Source organism: Ascoidea rubescens (genome assembly GCF_001661345.1).
Source record: "Ascoidea rubescens DSM 1968 unplaced genomic scaffold ASCRUscaffold_21, whole genome shotgun sequence".
NCBI lineage: Eukaryota > Fungi > Ascomycota > Saccharomycetes > Ascoideales > Ascoideaceae > Ascoidea > Ascoidea rubescens.
The window spans coordinates 253,154-271,012 of NW_017962933.1; the positions used below are offsets into that span (position 1 = coordinate 253,154).

At 34.5% G+C, this 17,859-nt stretch overlaps 8 protein-coding genes across 8 annotated transcripts; 3 read left to right on the forward strand and 5 right to left on the reverse strand.

Annotated features, from left to right (window-relative positions):
• Positions 1-6: 6 nt before the first annotated feature.
• Positions 7-1,521, forward strand: ASCRUDRAFT_39920 (alpha/beta-hydrolase; the record flags this gene model as incomplete). Its single annotated transcript, XM_020190972.1, has 2 exons — positions 7-754; positions 932-1,521. The coding sequence occupies 2 exons, from the start codon at positions 7-9 to the stop codon at positions 1,519-1,521; spliced, it is 1,338 nt and encodes a 445-aa protein (XP_020044427.1).
• A 424-nt stretch (positions 1,522-1,945) lies between these two features.
• ALA1 (alanine--tRNA ligase) lies at positions 1,946-4,855 on the forward strand (the record flags this gene model as incomplete). Its single annotated transcript, XM_020190984.1, has 1 exon — positions 1,946-4,855. The coding sequence occupies one exon, from the start codon at positions 1,946-1,948 to the stop codon at positions 4,853-4,855; it is 2,910 nt and encodes a 969-aa protein (XP_020044428.1).
• A 1,782-nt stretch (positions 4,856-6,637) lies between these two features.
• Positions 6,638-7,873, reverse strand: ASCRUDRAFT_40068 (kinesin family protein; the record flags this gene model as incomplete). The annotated part of the gene is made up of 1 exon (XM_020190989.1): positions 6,638-7,873. A coding segment is annotated over one exon (1,236 nt), but the record flags the coding sequence as incomplete, so codon positions are not given.
• Positions 7,874-8,786: 913 nt separating this feature from the next.
• VMA5 (H(+)-transporting V1 sector ATPase subunit C) lies at positions 8,787-9,980 on the reverse strand (the record flags this gene model as incomplete). Its single annotated transcript, XM_020188631.1, has 1 exon — positions 8,787-9,980. One exon carries the CDS (start codon positions 9,978-9,980, stop codon positions 8,787-8,789), a length of 1,194 nt encoding a protein of 397 aa, XP_020044430.1.
• Positions 9,981-10,333: 353 nt separating this feature from the next.
• NEM1 (Nem1-Spo7 phosphatase catalytic subunit NEM1) lies at positions 10,334-10,912 on the reverse strand (the record flags this gene model as incomplete). Its single annotated transcript, XM_020190975.1, has 1 exon — positions 10,334-10,912. A coding segment is annotated over one exon (579 nt), but the record flags the coding sequence as incomplete, so codon positions are not given.
• A 1,916-nt stretch (positions 10,913-12,828) lies between these two features.
• Positions 12,829-15,039, reverse strand: MET1 (uroporphyrinogen-III C-methyltransferase). The gene has a single exon (XM_020194177.1). The coding sequence runs from the start codon at positions 14,909-14,911 to the stop codon at positions 13,019-13,021; it is 1,893 nt and encodes a 630-aa protein (XP_020044432.1). The 5' UTR covers positions 14,912-15,039; the 3' UTR covers positions 12,829-13,018.
• Positions 15,040-15,054: 15 nt separating this feature from the next.
• On the forward strand, positions 15,055-16,192 carry EST3 (telomerase subunit EST3). Its single transcript, XM_020189015.1, has 2 exons — positions 15,055-15,667; positions 15,913-16,192. Exons 1-2 carry the CDS (start codon positions 15,197-15,199, stop codon positions 16,027-16,029), a joined length of 588 nt encoding a protein of 195 aa, XP_020044433.1. The 5' UTR covers positions 15,055-15,196; the 3' UTR covers positions 16,030-16,192.
• Positions 15,970-17,389, reverse strand: ASCRUDRAFT_78229 (uncharacterized protein). The gene has a single exon (XM_020194178.1). The coding sequence runs from the start codon at positions 17,265-17,267 to the stop codon at positions 16,356-16,358; it is 912 nt and encodes a 303-aa protein (XP_020044434.1). The 5' UTR covers positions 17,268-17,389; the 3' UTR covers positions 15,970-16,355.
• Positions 17,390-17,859: the final 470 nt, after the last annotated feature.

Here is a 17,859-nt window from a genome sequence, read left to right on the forward strand (position 1 = left end):
CTCACCATGTCTTCGGTGGCAACTAACAATACCCCAGTTCAAATTCATAACATCGAGTTTTCCTACGCAGACGCCTTCAAGTACTGGTGGAACTCATCCTTTAGAACTCTAAGAAAATACGAAAAAGATTTATTAGAGAGCAATCTCTCGTTTTACCCCATCTCGGATGATAAGAAAATAACCGGAAAATTAATTGACACCAAAATCGATGATCATGATAATTATATTCACGAATTCTATATTGAAAATAATGAAAAAGATTTAAAAAATCTCAAAAATGAAGATAAACATGTAATCTTCATTCATGGTTATGGCGCTTCGTTGGGATTTTATTTTAAAAACTTTCAAGATTTTTCAAAGATTCCCGGTATTAAATTACACGCAATTGATTTGCTTGGTTTTGGTTTGTCATCTAGACCAAGGTTTCCCAGAAAACAGAAGGAGAAAATCGATGATATTGACAGATCTCAAGATTATTTTTTAAGTTCTTTTGAGAGCTGGAGAAAGGCTAAAAAAATCGATAATTTTGTGTTGGTTGCTCACTCATTAGGTGGATACTTGGGTTTTTTGTATTCTTTAAAATACCCTGAACATATTGACAAGTTGGTACTAATTTCGCCTGTTGGTGTTGAAAGAAACTACTATTCGATCAGAGAAAATTTGGCCAATAATGAAATTAATAATCATTTGAAGAACACAATTTTGGATAAATTGGCTCCAAGAAAAGTCAAAATGGAAGACGTTGTTCCCAATGGTAATGCTTCAGATTCGGATGTTACTACTAATACTGAGACCAACCAGGGTCCTAATAAAGATGATAAATACAAAGGCAACCATAAACATAAAACCAATAAAGACAGTGGAGCACCTGAAGATCCGAATTCAATAGCAATTAACCAGGGCCCTGATTTGAAAAAGGAATTCAATACAGACAACCAGGTTGAGTTTGACCATGAACTACAGACAAATAGATTATTGAGTATTCCAACATGGCTAAGAATATCTTGGGAAAGATCACTAGTGTCTCCCTTTGATATACTACGAGCAATGGGTCCTTTGAGTCCACATTTCGCACTAAAATGGTCGAGAAGAAGATTCAGCCAAACATTTAACAACACGAAGGATTTCATTACAATGCACAACTACGTTTACTACTCGCTACTAGTTGGGAAACCCTCTGGGGAATACTCAGTGGCAAGATTGTTGGCACCAGTAGCTGTGGCATACTACCCACTATTGGACAGAATACCCAAGGCCAGCAAAATCGATAAAAACAAGAAATCGCTTTTCACCAACATCCCCTCGCTCTGGCTCTATGGAGACGAAGACTGGATGAACAAGGATGCAGGCAACTTGATAGTGAACGAGATCAACAAGGTGCACAGCCAGTTGGACCTCGAGGGCAAGAGCAGCAGTGATCACCTCTCGCAGTTCAAGATCATCTCCAAAGCTGGCCATCATGTCTACTTTGACAATCCTGCAGACTTCAAAGACGCCTTTTTGGAGTTCTCAGGCTGGTGAGACCTGTAGTTGTAGAAGCCTTATCTTATCTGGCCACTCTCCTCACCTCCATCGCTCCATCTCCTCGACGAGAAAGGAGCTGTTGGTGAATGGCTGAAAAGCCCACTGTCTTATGTAAGCGCTCTGACTCATTTTCCAGCTGCAGCTCCAACAAAAGAACCTTTCCAACACAGAGCTGCTGTGTTTGCTGATAACCTCCTGTAAGTTTCTCCATCGCAGCTCTTATCGTCGCCTGCTTTGCAATTGCCACAGCGCTGCTTTTCTATTTAAACTTTGTCGCTTCCCTCTTTTTTCACTGCTATTTTTTATGTCAATTTTTCCTCTACTTTCAAACAACACAAGGAAATACACACTCTCTCGCTGCTATCCATCTTCAATTACTCGTTTTAACCTCAATTATCACCTTAACCCTCTCCTCTTCAGAATGACCTTCTCAGCTACTGTTCAAAAGTTCCCTGACCCTGAGAACTGGAGCGCTACCAAAGTTAGAAATACCTTCATAGACTACTTCAAGGACGTGAAGGACCACACTTTTATCCCCTCATCCTCTGTAATCCCCTACGATGATCCTACTCTCTTGTTTGCTAATGCTGGTATGAACCAGTACAAACCTATCTTCCTCGGTACTGCTGACCCAAATTCAATATTCTTCAACTTGAAAAGAGCTGTTAATTCTCAAAAATGCATAAGAGCCGGCGGTAAGCACAACGATTTAGATGACGTTGGTAAGGATTCCTATCATCACACTTTCTTTGAAATGTTGGGTAATTGGTCCTTTGGTGACTATTTCAAAAAGGAAGCAATTGAATGGTCTTGGGATTTATTGACCAACGTTTATGGTCTTCCCAAAGATCGTCTCTATGTTACTTACTTTGAAGGTGACACCAAACAAGGTCTCGAACCTGATTTAGAAGCTAAACAACTATGGGAGAACACTGGTATCGATCCTGATCATATTCTTCCCGGTGACGCCCATGATAACTTTTGGGAAATGGGTGACCAAGGTCCATGTGGTCCATGTTCTGAGATCCATTACGATAGAATTGGTGGCAGAAATGCTTCTCATTTAGTCAATCAAGATGATCCAAACGTTTTAGAAATCTGGAATAACGTTTTCATGCAATATAATAGAGAGGCTGATGGCTCTTTAAGATCCTTGCCCGCTAAACATATTGATACTGGTATGGGGTTCGAAAGATTAGTATCGGTTTTGCAAGATGTCAAATCAAATTATGATACTGATGTTTTCCAACCTTTATTTGAAACAATTCAAAAAATCACAAATGTTAGACCTTACAAAGGTTATTTTGGTGAAGAAGACGTCGACGGAATTGACACTGCTTATAGAGTCTTAGCTGACCATGTAAGAACTTTGACTTTTGCAATTGTTGATGGCGGTGTTCCAAATAGTGAAGGTAGAGGCTATGTCTTGAGAAGAATCTTAAGAAGAGGCTGCAGATTTGCAAGAAAATATATGAACTATCCAATCGGTAAAGAACCCTTTTTCTCCAAATTGGTTCCAACGTTAATTGACCAAGTCAAAGATATCTTTCCTGAAATTACAAAGAACACTGATAACTTATTTGAAATATTAAATGACGAAGAAAATTCTTTTTCTAAAACTTTAGATCGTGGCGAAAAATTGTTCTCAGAATATGCTCAAAAGGCCTTGAAATCAAATGACAAAACACTCAACGGTAAAGATGTTTGGAGATTATATGATACATATGGTTTTCCAGTTGATTTAACTCAAATCATGGCCGAAGAAGCCGGTTTAAAAATTAACCAATTTGATTTTGAAAAGGCAAAACAAGAAAGTTATGAAGCCTCGAAGGGTGGCTCTTCTACTACCGCTAAGGATAAAATAAAATTGGACGTATTTTCAATGAAAAAACTTGATGAAAATTCTCTCGTCGTTAAAACTGATGATAGCTTTAAATATACAACAAATGATATTCATTCAAAGATTTTAGCCATTTATGACGGCAAGGAATTTACGTCCTCTATCAATACCACTCCAGAAAATAAAGAATTCGGTATTGTTTTAGATAAAACACCCTTTTATGCTGAATCTGGTGGTCAAGAATATGATACAGGAAGATTGGTTATTGATGGCCAGTCTGAATTTGTTGTCACTAATGTCCAACTCTATGGCTCTTATGTTCTTCATACTGGTTACCTAGCTGAAGGTTCTTTATCCGTTTCAGATCAAATAATCGCCTCATTTGACTTGGATCGTCGTTTACCAATAAAGAATAACCATACTGGTACCCATATTCTTAATCTTGGTTTACGTTTAGTTCTTGGTGATTCAATTGACCAAAAGGGTTCTTTAGTTGCTCCAGATAAATTAAGATTCGATTTCTCTCACAAAAAGCCTGTATCTATTGATGAAATCCAAAAAATTGAAGAAATTTGTAAAGACCAAATTAAGAAAAATCTTGCTGTCTACTCAGAAGATGTCTCTTTACTTAGCTCAAAGGCTATTTATGGTCTAAGAGCCGTATTTGGTGAAGTCTACCCAGACCCAGTTCGTGTTATTTCAATTGGTGTTCCAGTTCAAGAATTATTAGAAAATCCTGATAATAAAGAATGGTACAGTTATTCTGTTGAATTTTGTGGTGGTACTCATGTTCCAAAAACCGGTGAAATTAAAGACTTAATTATTGTTGAAGAAAATGGTATTGCCAAAGGAATCAGAAGAGTAGTTTGCTATACAGGTGCTGCCGCCTTTAAATATCAAGAAATTGCTTTAGCAATGAATAGTCAACTTGATTCAATTAGTGTATTACCATTCGGCGAAATTAAAGAAAAAAAATTAAAAGAATTTGGTGTCGAATTAAATAAATCATCCATTTCTCTCTTATCCAAGAATGAATTAAAAACAAAATTCTCTAAAATAGATAAGGCCTATAAAGATGAACTTAAAAAGAAATTAAAAGCTGAAAGTAAAAAAACACTCGATACTGTTCAAGGTTACTTCAAAGAAAATACTGATGCTAAAATTTTAGTTGCTCATGTTGATATATCATCTAACGGTAAAGCTATTACTGAGGCTTTCAATTATTTAAAAAAGTCAGCAAAAGATAAAACAGTTTATTTGGTCACTGGCAACAAATTTGACAAAAAAATTGCTCATGGTTGTTATGTCTCTGATTCTTTACTATCTCAAGGAGTAAAATCAAATGAAATTACTGATTTAGCCAGCAAGTTTATTGGCGGTAAAGCTGGTGGTAAAGGCAATATTTCCCAAGGTATGGGTGATAAATTTGATGGTATCAATAATGCTGTTTCACAAATTACAGAACTTTTAAATCAAAAATTAAACTTATAGATTAAATTCCTGTATTGTTTGTTTTACATTTTTCTCGTTATATATTATAGCTTTAATCAGTCTCATGAATGTAAGATATTATAAGCTGACTGTATTAAATATATTAGCTAATCCAAGAAAAATTTTCATTACTAAAAAAAAACCCAACAATAAGCAAGTAAAAATATTAAAAAGGTTTAGATGATGAAAAAAATAAACAATCCATATAATATGAAACAGTAAATATAATTCCAATTAAAATTAAATTCAATTGTAAATTGGTTGAATATTATTAATTCCTGAATTAAGAAAAACATAAAATATATATAATAAAATAAATTAATAGGCAAAAAAAAAAAAAAAATACTAATAAAACATTCAAAGAAAATGGAAAGGAAAAAGACATAAGTATAAGTGTGATAGTTGAAAACAGATAAAGTCAAAAAAATATGATCAAAATAATTTTTTAAAAAAGGATATCTATTAATTTGAATTTGAATTTAGAATTGGAGCTGCAATTGTAGCTGAATTTGGGTTTGAGATAGAATTTGAATCTGAATTGATAGTAGTAGTGGTTCCTGTATTTCCATCACCACCTCTTAATGGTTTTATGATTCTTAATTTCAAACCAGCTCTTCCATTTACTGTGTTTCTTCTGCTTAAAGATGGAGAGATAATGCTCCTTGAAGAGCCGTTCAATGAAGAAGATGAATTTGAAGACATGGTAGTAGAAGATCTGATACTATATCTATTTGAATTTCGATTCAGTTTTGGAAAATGAAAGGGTATAATTCCATTGGAATCTGGAGAATAATCGTTATCTTCCTCATTAATGCTTTGATTGAAAGAAAAATTCGAAAGCAAAGAATTTCTCCCAACTAAACCGTCAGAATTAGCAGTTCCATTATTGATCATTGTAGAAAGTTCATCAACCTGTCCCATATTGAACCCACTCAAAATTTGAGAAGGTGGTCTTGAGTTACGTGCTCCAATGTTTTTAACAGCACTCAATCGATCTCTTAAGAAAGATAACTTTTGTTCGAAATTTTGACTTTCTCTAGCAACATGCAACTGTTGTTCTTGAACTGTGGCTTCTAGGATTTTAATTCTTTCACTTCTTGTCTCACATATTTTTTTAATAGAAATGATATCTCTTTTTAAGACGTTATTTTGCAATTCCATTTCGTTAATTTTGTGATTGAATTGATCCAAAGTTCTTTCTAAAGCCATTATTTTTTTCTTTTCAGCTTTTGACAAAAGTTTCTTTTTGAATTTTTCTTTTAGATGATCTATTTCAACTTCAAGGTCAGCTACTTTTTGGCATCTTTCTTGAAGGTCTTTTAACAAAGCTTCGTTATTATTTTCGGCTTCTATTAAATTAGATTTCAATCTTTTTATGATTAATTCTGAATTATCACGAGAATTATCTTTTGAAATGGGTAGAATGGGCACTTTTTCAGCAAGTGTTTCTTGATCAAAAGTTAGAGAATCGGCAGGGCTTAAAGGTGATTGATTTTTAGATAATTGAAGTAATCTCTTTAATCTTTCAACTTCCTGTTTTAATAAATGGTTTTGGTAATTTGATTCTTTTAATTTTTGGGATTCCAGATCTGAAATTAAAAAATCATTATTTAAAGTATTTTCGATTTGAGCATGTTGTTGAAGTCTTTCAGGGTTTTTAGAGTTTTCCATTTTATCAATCTGGCCTACTTGATCGGTTTGATTTGAATCAACTGAAGAAGAAGATATATCTTGAGTACCATTAATTGAGTCGTCATTATCATCATTAATGGTTGTTAGAGTTAACCAATTTGAACTTTGTGGAGGATTCCCAGATCTCCAAAGAATTAACTCTTGTTCTAATTGATTAATATACTTTTGATGAAACTCGTTATTTTTAGATAAGATGACAACTTTTTTCTTCAATTCACTGCTTGATAATTCAGTATTAATATGTGCTTTATTTTGTATTTTTTTAGCTCTTGCGCCGAATCTTAAAGTTGATAAAGTTTCCATATCATTTAATTTTGAGGGAGAACAATTTATGATAAGACTTGTTCTTGAATTACCACCAAGGGATTCTTGTAAAATTCTAGTTAATTTTGAATCTCTATAGGGGATATGAGTTGATTTACCATCAGTTAGAGCGTTAATAACATTACCTAAAGAACTTAGAGAACTATTGATTTTTTTAGCTTCTTCCAAAACTATTCCAGATGCGCCAGTTTTACCAACTTTTTCAGAGCCAGCCAAATCAACTAAGAATAAATTTCCCTTTTTTATTGTACCGGAGCTTATGATTCTTTGAGTTAACTCTATTTGAAAAATAGCATGAGATCTTGAAGACTCTTGATTCATACTTGTTGAAGAAACGACTCTAATTTCAGAGCCTTGTCTCATTACATCATAAATATCGTCGACAGATGAAACATATATTTTTTTTAAGCCTTTGACGTAGATGCCATTTTCTTTATCTTCATGAATGGATAATTTAGCCTGAGATCTTGGAGATACTAATAAATCTCTAATTTGTTCCATATAAATTTCCATATAGGAGACACCAACAGTGAATTCGATATCTGAACTTGAATCAACGATATATTCAAAGATTCTTTCAGTTATTCTTGGGATTAAGCCCTTTGAATCAATATCTTCGATATCTTTGCCCATCATTGTGTAAGTCTTTCCGGAGCCAGTTTGGCCATAAGCAAGAATGGTTCCATTATAGCCTTTGAATAAATCGTTGACAGTTTGATTGATGGAGTAATCAAAAATTTCCAATTGAGTTGAAGCTTGAGAAAAGACTCTATCAAAAGTAAAGGAACATGTAGTATCATTTGATTTAAAATTGACAGTTTTATTAGAAGAGAAAGTGACAACTTGAGAAGCAAAAGGATCAGAGAGCTCTTGTTCATTTTCAGGTCTAAATCTAGCAATGACCTTGACATTGCCAGTATTTGTGTTTGAAGCTGTGTTTAGACTCAAACTAATGGTATTGCTCAGCACTTTGGATAAGGACTCAAGGTAAGGACTTGACATTTGAGTGATGTTGTTTGTATTACTTGTATTGTTTATACCAGGGCTGTTTATGTTATTGGGGCTGTTTATGTTATTTTTGATGTTATTGATGTTGTTTGAATCTAAATTTGTGATTTGAAAGGAATCAGATATGGAATTTATAGACAAGGAGTTCTCTATTGGAGATAGATGTGTGATATAAAGAGGATTGAAGTTGTTCTGGTTGTTTAGATTAGGAGAGGCAGAAGTAGCCATAGATGGAGTTGTAGGTATTGACAACGATGGCATTGAGACAGTAGGATGAGTTAAAGTGTAGGAGTTAAACAGAGGTATTAGAAGATGAAAGAGGCCAGTAAGCAGAGGATTTGAGAATAGGTGTGGACTGAGCTGTTGTTAGATGGTGGATATAGCTACGGTTATGGTTGTGATTATGAGATTATGAGATTATGGTTATAGTTATAGTTATAGTTATAATTATAGCTTTTGGTACAATTGGAATTAGTGTGATTACGATAAGTGGTCTAAATAGTGTAAGGTCGTAGATGGAGATATTTTTGGTAAATTTATAAATATTTACACCGCTGTTCAGCCAAAGAAGGAAAGAAAACAGGAGAAAATGTGCTGGAAATGTCTTTGAAGCAGGTTTCTGGGCTGGGAAGTTTCTAAAAAGAAGCAGTCGATGAGCAGATCAAAGAGCACTAGGCTGGCAATAGATAAGGAGCTCAAAGAAGAGCAAAACTATGGGAAAGGAGAGGTTTTGGGGTAAAGCACATCAAACCGGAGGAATATGTAAGGAGATACAATGAGAAGGAAAAGCAGTGCAGTGTAGTGGGAAGTAAAAAGAATAAATGGACTAAAAAAGATATATAGATTTTATATAGAAGGTTATTAACTAAGTTGAAAGGAGGTTGTTTTTATGTCGAGTGAAGGGTGATTAGTATAAATCGATATCAAGCAATACAAAAGGCTCGTAATCAGTGTCGACCAATGAAGCATATTGGTTTAATGAGGAATCCTTCAATAGCTTACCATTTTTGTCCTTCATAAAAGCGTTACCACCCAAGTAACCAAACTGTTTAATTAGATCGTTTTTACATTTGATGAGAGTTTTCTTGGATTCAGATAAATTGGAATAATTGCTTGATCTAATTAAAAACGAGTTGAAATTTGGAGGTAAACCGTATCTTAGGATACTTTCAACAAAGACTCTGAGAGATTTGATGTGAAACCAGGCAGATAGAATATATTGATAGGATGTCTTTGATAATCTTATTAACTCTGCCTTTAATTGGTATTCTTGTCTGGAAGCTTGATCGAATTCTCTTTTCAATTGATTGATTAAATTTTCAGAGTAATTGAATTCTCTTGGTATGAATTTCTTTTCTCGACAGTTGAGCAAGAATTCTGGGATGTATTTTTTGAAAACCGTTACATTATTCAAGATATAATCATCATCATTGAAGATTTCTTGAGAAGATCTTGGTACGACAAAATCTGAAAGAGATTCGTAGGAATTCAACCAATCTTTTTGTAAAGCCTTGGGAACGACAATTAATAAAGTGGATAAATGGTCAGAATTTAACACGAAATTTTGTGGACCAACTATATCATGTAAGGATCGGACGGTTAAATCACCATTCTTTTTCCTGTTTGCAGCAGATAAATTTGTCTTTGCAACGTTGTAAGAGCTATACAAGCTCTTCAAGTCGTTATCCAAATCAAAGGCGTCACTTGATATTAAGTCGGTTAGTTCTTTAATTGATTTGTTTTCGATTCTGTATTTTGAATAGTTCCAATTAAAGGATTCGACGAATTCAATTGGAGATTTGTTGTTGAAGGATTTGTTAGCATTTAATAGATGAAGATTGTTGTCATAAATTGTGGATAAGATATCGTTGATTTTTTGCAAAGAGGCAAATAGCTGGGAGTCAATTTTACCTAAATCTTCAGATTCTTCAACTAGGGAGTCCAAAGTTCCAATTCTAAAAGAAGGAATGTTGAATTTCGATATAATGGACTTCCCATTAACAAGAGATTGCTCCAAGTATGTCTCCAAGTTGTTGAAGCCAGCGGGAGTGGAATCCTCAGGCAAAGAGATGAACAAGAAGTTGCAAAGAGGTTCTGCCATTAGCAAAGCGAGGTAATTGGCAATAATTCAGGAGAAGAGGAAGATAGCCACAGACAACCAGTGCTTGTTCTGGTTCGTATTCTTATTCTTACTCTTGTTCTGATTCTGTTTCCTGAAGAACTTTAGAAAGTGCTGCAAAGAATCGGTGGTATACACGTGACCCTTCGCAGCAGAGGCTGAAGAAGCAGGGAAAGGACGTGTATGGGTATGGGTATATAGATATGTATGTAGAAAGAGAGGAAGAGAGAGAGAGAACTGAACGTGGAGAGACAGAGCAGCTAGCTATAGTATAATGATATAACACAACTGGTGGTTGGCAGATGAGATAAAGAGATGGAAAAAAAAAGAGAGAATTAAATGGGTTGCCTCTTGGGCTGGAAGAACTGCTCGCCATTTTTGAGACCTAGGATGGTTCTGACATCGTTCGTGTATCTCAAGGCCTTTAGTAGTGGGATTAGCTCCAATAGTTCCACGTCAGTTGGATCATTAATCCAACCCTCGATTCTTATAGCGTTTTCTAGGTTTTTGGAGTAACTTATGGGAGAGTTATCGATCATGATGACTTTGGATAAATGTGTGTTTAAAATTTTCAAGTCTTTGATGTAGCCAATACCATTAATGCCTTTGTTTAAGGTGCAGTTGTCTCTGTAGAGTCTTTTTTGGAAGTAGAATTTATCCTTTTCTAGTAGATTTATAATGGGGTCTGCGTATTCCTTGACTGAAGCAGTAAAGATGATTAGATTGAACCATTGGCTTACTATGTTTAGGAATTCGTCACAATAGGGTCTCTTGTAGACGTAGTATAGGGTTGGAATATTATTATTGTTTAGCTTGACTTCTACCATATGAGCAGAAGAGGTGATAGATAAACGGCTTGATTTTGATAGAGAGTGGATAAGAGTTTCATCCAAATCGAGGATTAAAGTTTTTTTAGGTGTTTTCAATAGTTGAGCAAAGTTTATTGTGTAGAATAAAGCACTAGGCAAGTTTTTTGTTATATTTGGGTTGATTGAAGTGGAAGTGGAAGTAGGTGATTTTATGTCATTAGAATTGAGAGAATAGTTTTTCTTAAAGATTTTCTCAGCATTGTTATTATTATTATTATTATTATTATTATCATTATTATTATTATTATTATTATTATTATTATTATCATTATTATTATTATTATTATTATTATTATTATTATTATTATTATTATTATTATCATTATTATTATCATTATTATTATTATCATTATTATTATTATTATTATTATTATTATTATTATTATTATTATCATTATTATTATTATTATTATCATTATTATTATTATTATTATCATTATTATTATTATTATTATCATTACTATTATTATTATCATTATTATTATCATTATTATCATTATTATCATTATTATCACTACTAATACTACTGGTAGTAGTGAGGGAATCATTTTGGGATATAGGTTTTACTATATTTTTATTGTTCTTAATAATATTAACAGTATTATTAATGTTAATATTATTATTATTATTATTAAAATTATTATTGTTATTATTAACATCATTATTATTGGGTATTATGTTATGATTGGTATTTATGTCTTTTTTGATTTGATAATTAAATTTAAAATCGAAAAAGAGTATAGGGTACAATAGGAGATAAGAAATGAAAGATAGAAGCTTTAAAAGTAAATTTAATGGAAAGAAGACAAAAATATAGAGTAACGAGTTTAGTAGGTTTGATAATCTAATTAAAAAGTTATAATTATCATAGTTATCATTATGGTTAATATTATGGTTATCATTATTTATATTATTTATATCGTTTATATTATTTATATCGTTTATATCGTTTATATCGTTTATATCACTTATGGTGGACATATTGTTAGTAAGGTTTGAATTTTGAATAGTTATTAGAGTGTTATTGTTATTGTCATTATTGTTATTGTCATTATTGTTATTGTCATTATTGTTGATGTCATTAATGTTAGAAAAAATTGATTGAGAAGATGCAGAAGTTGAAGAAGTGTTTTGCAATTGGGAGAAGTTATTTTGGTTTTTTATTATTGAGTTGTGGTGACTGGCAGCACTATTAGTGGGGTTAATGGTGTTAATGGTGTTAATATTATCAAGCGTAGCGATATTTTTTGGTTGATTCAAGTCAGTGTTGGTTGTTAGGGTTGTATTGTTTTCATTATTATCATAGGTGTCAATTAGAGTAATATTTTTTTTGTCGTCGGTTATATTTAGATCAGAATTTATGTTATCAACGATTTCCTTGCCAACTATGAAAGCCTTATCAACTCGATTAGCCAAAAATTGAAATGAATTCATTTGAATTAAAAAAACATAAATGGGAAAGGTAAAACCGGAGCCAGAGAAGTGATAGAGGAGTGATAAGGAAGTGATATGGCTGATGGTTTGAATATGGTTGAATACAGGCTATTTATACAAATCTGGTGTGGAAGTATTTCGTTGATGAGTACGAGTGTGTTGGGGTTCAACAGAACGACGAGGGAAGGAGCGAGGACTGGAGCTACTTATCAAGAACACAGTAAGAGCACAGTAAGAACAGCCAATCAATTGCCAATTTTGCACAAAAAACGAAAGAATCCCCAGGCTATTATGGTATTGTACAATGGCCTATAGTGGATAATAATAGACTGTAAGAGCTTGCAAGAGATTCTCAGAGAGCAATGGACTAAATAAAATAGAGTGGGTCCTAGAAGAGAGTAGCTCAGAAGTCCCAACAGCTTCCAACAGCCTTCGATAACCAAGAGTTGGGTTGCGCTCCAGAGCAATCTCGCCCAACGACACCATCACTGTTTTGCGCGCCTTCTGCGCTGTGTCCCTTCTTCTGGGTCGGCAACTGGAGCATTTCCTTTCGGGTCGGTCTCTTTGGCCACCAATCACCACACTCGGCCCGCTCTCTGCGCGCACGCTGTGCGTCCCAACACGTCAGCCCCAGACTCGTGGCCGTGGTGCGCACCGTGCTTTTCGGGGCATTTCCTGGAACCGTTTTCCTGGTCCTGAGGCTGCTTGATGGGTCATTTATTCCTGAGTCCACCGACTCACCTGTATGTACCGCGCGACGTCGGCAATGTTCACGTCGATGTCGGAGTAGCCTTCTTCCACAATCCACTTCGGTGGTTCCCCGTGCTCCCCGTGCTCCCCGTGTTGCTCGCTCTTGCCTCCAAAGTGGCCGTGAAGCAAGTCGCAAGTGTGGCCTATCACCAACAATCCCGGTGGCCTGGATCCCGCTACCTCAAAGGCCTCCACAACATTTTTCAACTGGCTGCGGATAATGCGCTGGTCAGGGCTCGACGCTCTCTCGACGATGCAACAGGGCACCTCCGTGTCGTACCCCAACTCGCCCACCAAGTAGCCCACCATCTCCCTCAAGCGGTGCAACACCATCAACAAGATGACAGTGGTGTGCTCGTTGTACCGGGGGATGTTTGCGGGAAACTTCCCGTCCTTCACGGTGCCCGTGCTCACGATAAACTGATCACTCACCTTGCGGTGCGTCACCGGAATATCCGCCAAGATGGGTCCTACCATCGAAGAGCTCAACCCTGGAACGATCAACGGCCTGTACCCTCGATCTCGAAAGTACTGATACTCTTCTCCTCCTCTGCCGAAGATGTATGGGTCTCCCTGCTTCAATCTGATCACTTTCAATCCCTTTTGCAACCCTACCAATCCCTTCTCCAACAACTCCTTTTGTGCTCTCTCGGCGTTTCCTGGAAATTTCTTTGCAATGTAGATTTCCCGTTTTCTACCACCACCATCTTCATCTTTGCTTATCAATTCCAATACCTCTTTCGATATCAACTTGTCTGCTAATATCAAATCTGCTGAATACATCTCTTTAATTGCTCCGATTGTTAGCATCGATATAGATCCAGGCCCTGATCCGATTAACGATATTTTCCCTTTTTTTCTGTATCCATTCCCATTCCCATTTCCTTTTCTGTTCAACTTTTCTGGTTTCTTGCTTCTTATGCTAATCTCGCCATGAAATGTACTTATATCTGGAAACTTTTTGTTCAATGCCAATTGATCTTCTTTATCTTTATAAATTAACGATAACTCATCAATGCATATTTCACTCAACTTTTCTAATGGAAAATACTCAATGATTTGGGATAACCATCTGGTTCTTTGCAACTTCAATTCTTCCTCATCAACATATTTTCGATACAAATTTTCCTCCCGATAATCTTTATCATATATTTTATTGATTCCATTGCTCGGTAAGATATCTTCCTCATTATCATTATCATAATCATTATCATAATCATTACCATCACTATTATTATTACATTCATTGCTATTTTCATTATCAAGTCTACTTTTATCATCTTCTTGGATTCTCTTCTTCAATTTTCCTATATTATCGCATATCCCACTCAAATTCTTTGGCAATTTACTAACAATATCCCTCTTGAGCTTGGACGCTAACCTGCATCCCTTCCCATTAGTCGTCAATCCAACCTGAAAATCTCCATCTTTATAACTCGACAACATTGTAAATGAACACAACCCTGGCTCATCTGTGATATTGATGGGTATCCTTAATCTTATACAAACTCCATATATCTCTCTTTTCAACTTTTCATACTCTTTTCCCAATGTAACAAATACTCTATCAATTATCCTTCCAACTCTTTCTCTTCCAACACTCTTTATTATTTTTTCAATTAGTCCAATCCTCATTTTCTCTGATTCAATCTCAATTACCTCAACTATACCCTTGTTCTTATTCTCTAAAATATACTCTCTTAATGTACTGCTAACCTCCATAATACCATACGGTATCAATATTATAGGTCTCACTTTGTTCTCAATCAACATTTGTAATCGAAATAAACTAATTCCACTGGTCCCAATTAACAAATGTCGCTCATCTTCACAATTTAGTCCAACCAATAATTTAACCATTTTGAATTTATTAATAATTGCTAATAATTTTCAATAATTATCACTCCCTAAGAAAAAATAATTAATTAATTATCTAATAATTCGATTTCTCTTGAACTGCCTTTCTATTTATACTTCATCTCCTCATCTTCTCTCATTTTATCCCATATGCTTTCATCAAATAACCCAATAAAAAGATCAATACAAAAGAAAATCATCGCTTTTCTTTTCTAATCCGAAAAAGCGAAATTTCACGTGTCTTGCCACCATTAGCCACAAACTATCATCACCTGCTCCTTTGGGCGAATGGAATGGCTGGTAATAGCAAATCACATGGCGCTCATTTCTAACCCATTTCCTCTTTCACTTCTTCCACTTCTTCTGCTGCTCCTGCTGCTCTTCCCATCAATGCCTCCCATTGTCACTGACTCAGAAAAGGTTCTCAACTCTTCTTTACTACAAAATTGGCTACTTGACTCAATTCTAATTTATATCCAAAAAACTTCAATCCCCATTAAACGTTTCAACAATCAACCTAAAAATTGTAATTTACTAAAATTATTGAAATTTATTAAAATCGATACCAATGGCATTGTAAAAGCTTTGCTATCTGATTCCTCTCATTCAATCTTATGTGAATTTTCAAAAAATGCCATTTCAAATTACGAAAGAAAAAACAAATCAAGACTAACAAACTCAACTACAAACTCTATATTCCTAATTAAAAACTCAACTCTACTTTTCTTAAATTACAATCAATTAATCAATCAATTTGACTTTATCCCATACAACACCACTGACAATAATAACAACTCCAGCTCCAATCCCAACTCTAAAATACAATTTGCAGTCTTAAGAATTGAAGATTTCGAAATCGCTGATAAAAATCAAATTCGCTTTTTGAAATTGCCAATTACTTTGTATTCAAGTCAAATTTATAAAAACCAATGGCTACAAAATGATCTCTTTTCTTTTAAACTTTTCAACAAGAATGAAATTTTTGATGATTAATTAAAAATTAATTCAAATTAAATCAAATTGGTTTTTTCATTCGAAAAAGTATATACAGTTTGGGAAATGAGTGGAAAATTACGTTATATTATATTGGATGTATAAACAGAGGAGTAACAACAAAATAATAAAATAACAAAATAATAAATTAGAATAGGAATAGGAATGGGAATAAGAACAAGAACAAGAATAGGAACAAGAATAGGAACAAGAATAGGAACAAGAATAGAAATAGGAATAAACCAGAATCAAAACAAATTAACAATTAGTGAAAAGCATCGACCAGCAATAGATTAGTGGAATAGAGGAATAGAGACTAGTGGAATAGAATGTAGAAAAAGACATATAACAAAAAATATAACAAAACATATAACAAAACATAGAATATAGAAATGGACAACAAAAATGTAATATAATATAATATAGTATAGTATAGTGTGGTGGAAACGAAATATTAATAATAGCCCTTGAGGCTTTCCAACTGGTCTTGATACTCAAGATATACCAACTCAGCCATAGCTTGACGAAAAGCATCTTTATTGTAATTGCGCTTTGAAGTGTGTGGTTGTTTGGACTTGAATTGGTTGCAATAGGCATCAGCAGCAACAACACCATTGTCGTTGCCACTGTTATTACCACGACGATGTGTCTTGGAGACAATCGAGTTTCTGAGCTTTCTCACACATCTTTTGAAAGCTGCTCTTTTGGAGACAGCATAGTTGAATGTGTCAGCGTATTTGTATTCGCTTTCATCGATTTCGATGGAGGGATCAAATTGCTTCAAAACCTGTTGTTTCTTGGAATGTCTTTCATGAGCAGCAATGACCAAGTTGTTGATGTCCATTTCCTTTTGGAGGATTTGCTGTCTGAGCGTAAATTGTGACTTTTGTTTTTCATCCTGTAGCTCTGACTCAACATCAGTACCATCAGTTGTGACTGAGTCCTGGCTGCTGAGGTCAGAGGCAGCATCATCGCTGTAAGTAGACAACGACTTTGAGTAAATAGAAGAAGAAGAAGAAGAAGAACAGTTAGAAATAGGAATTGAAGTAGGAATCGAAATAGATGGCTTTTCAGCAGCAACAGATGGTTTGTTGACAGCAGTAGATAGTTTGTTAATACAAGACATGTCAAAACGAGAATAAGTCTCATAACCAGCAGCAGTCAAACCCAATGGTGATAAAGTATCTAGATAGAAAGTTTTTGGCAAATAAGAACCAGAATCACAATCCGAATCCGAATCCGAATTAAAAGCAGAATCAACATCAGCTCCAGAAATACATCTGTTGACTTGAGCTCTTGATGGTTTGAGGTGGAAACGCTTCAAGCCATTGGCAGATGGATTAACTGGTGCAGCTAAGGAGGACATTGTGAACGAAGTCGACTAAAGTGATAGCAAGATAAGATAACAAACAAATAAAATTATTATAAGTTGTTATAAGTTAGACAGATTAATGAGTTATTGAGTTACTTTGGTTAAGCTGTGATAAGTGATTAATAGATGGAAAGAAAACAAAAAAAAATTTTTGGGAAAGAACTCGTTCTTTTATGTTGTCAGAAAACAGTTGTCTTGAGCATCTTAAGCACATTCAATGAATTGACACATGCAATCATATCAATGTTTGTAATAATCATTATTGATCATTGATATAATAACAATGACTGCTTTTAAAAGCAAAAAACGTAAAAAAAGATCCATATCATAAGACTGATCCAAACATAACGCTCGATGATTGGTGGAAAAGCACCAGATATAAAAAGCAATTTCCGTTTTAGGAAAGTGCACAAATCTCGGAGGAGATTAAAAATACAGAAAAAAAGCAAAACTCAGAATTGATTTTGATTGTTGCTGAACAGGCAACATTGTCATTGGATAGCTGGAAACACGATCCAAGAAACAACTTGCTTTTGAGCTATTATTGTTAGAGAAAAATTTTCTTGTTCAATAGAAATCCAAGCAA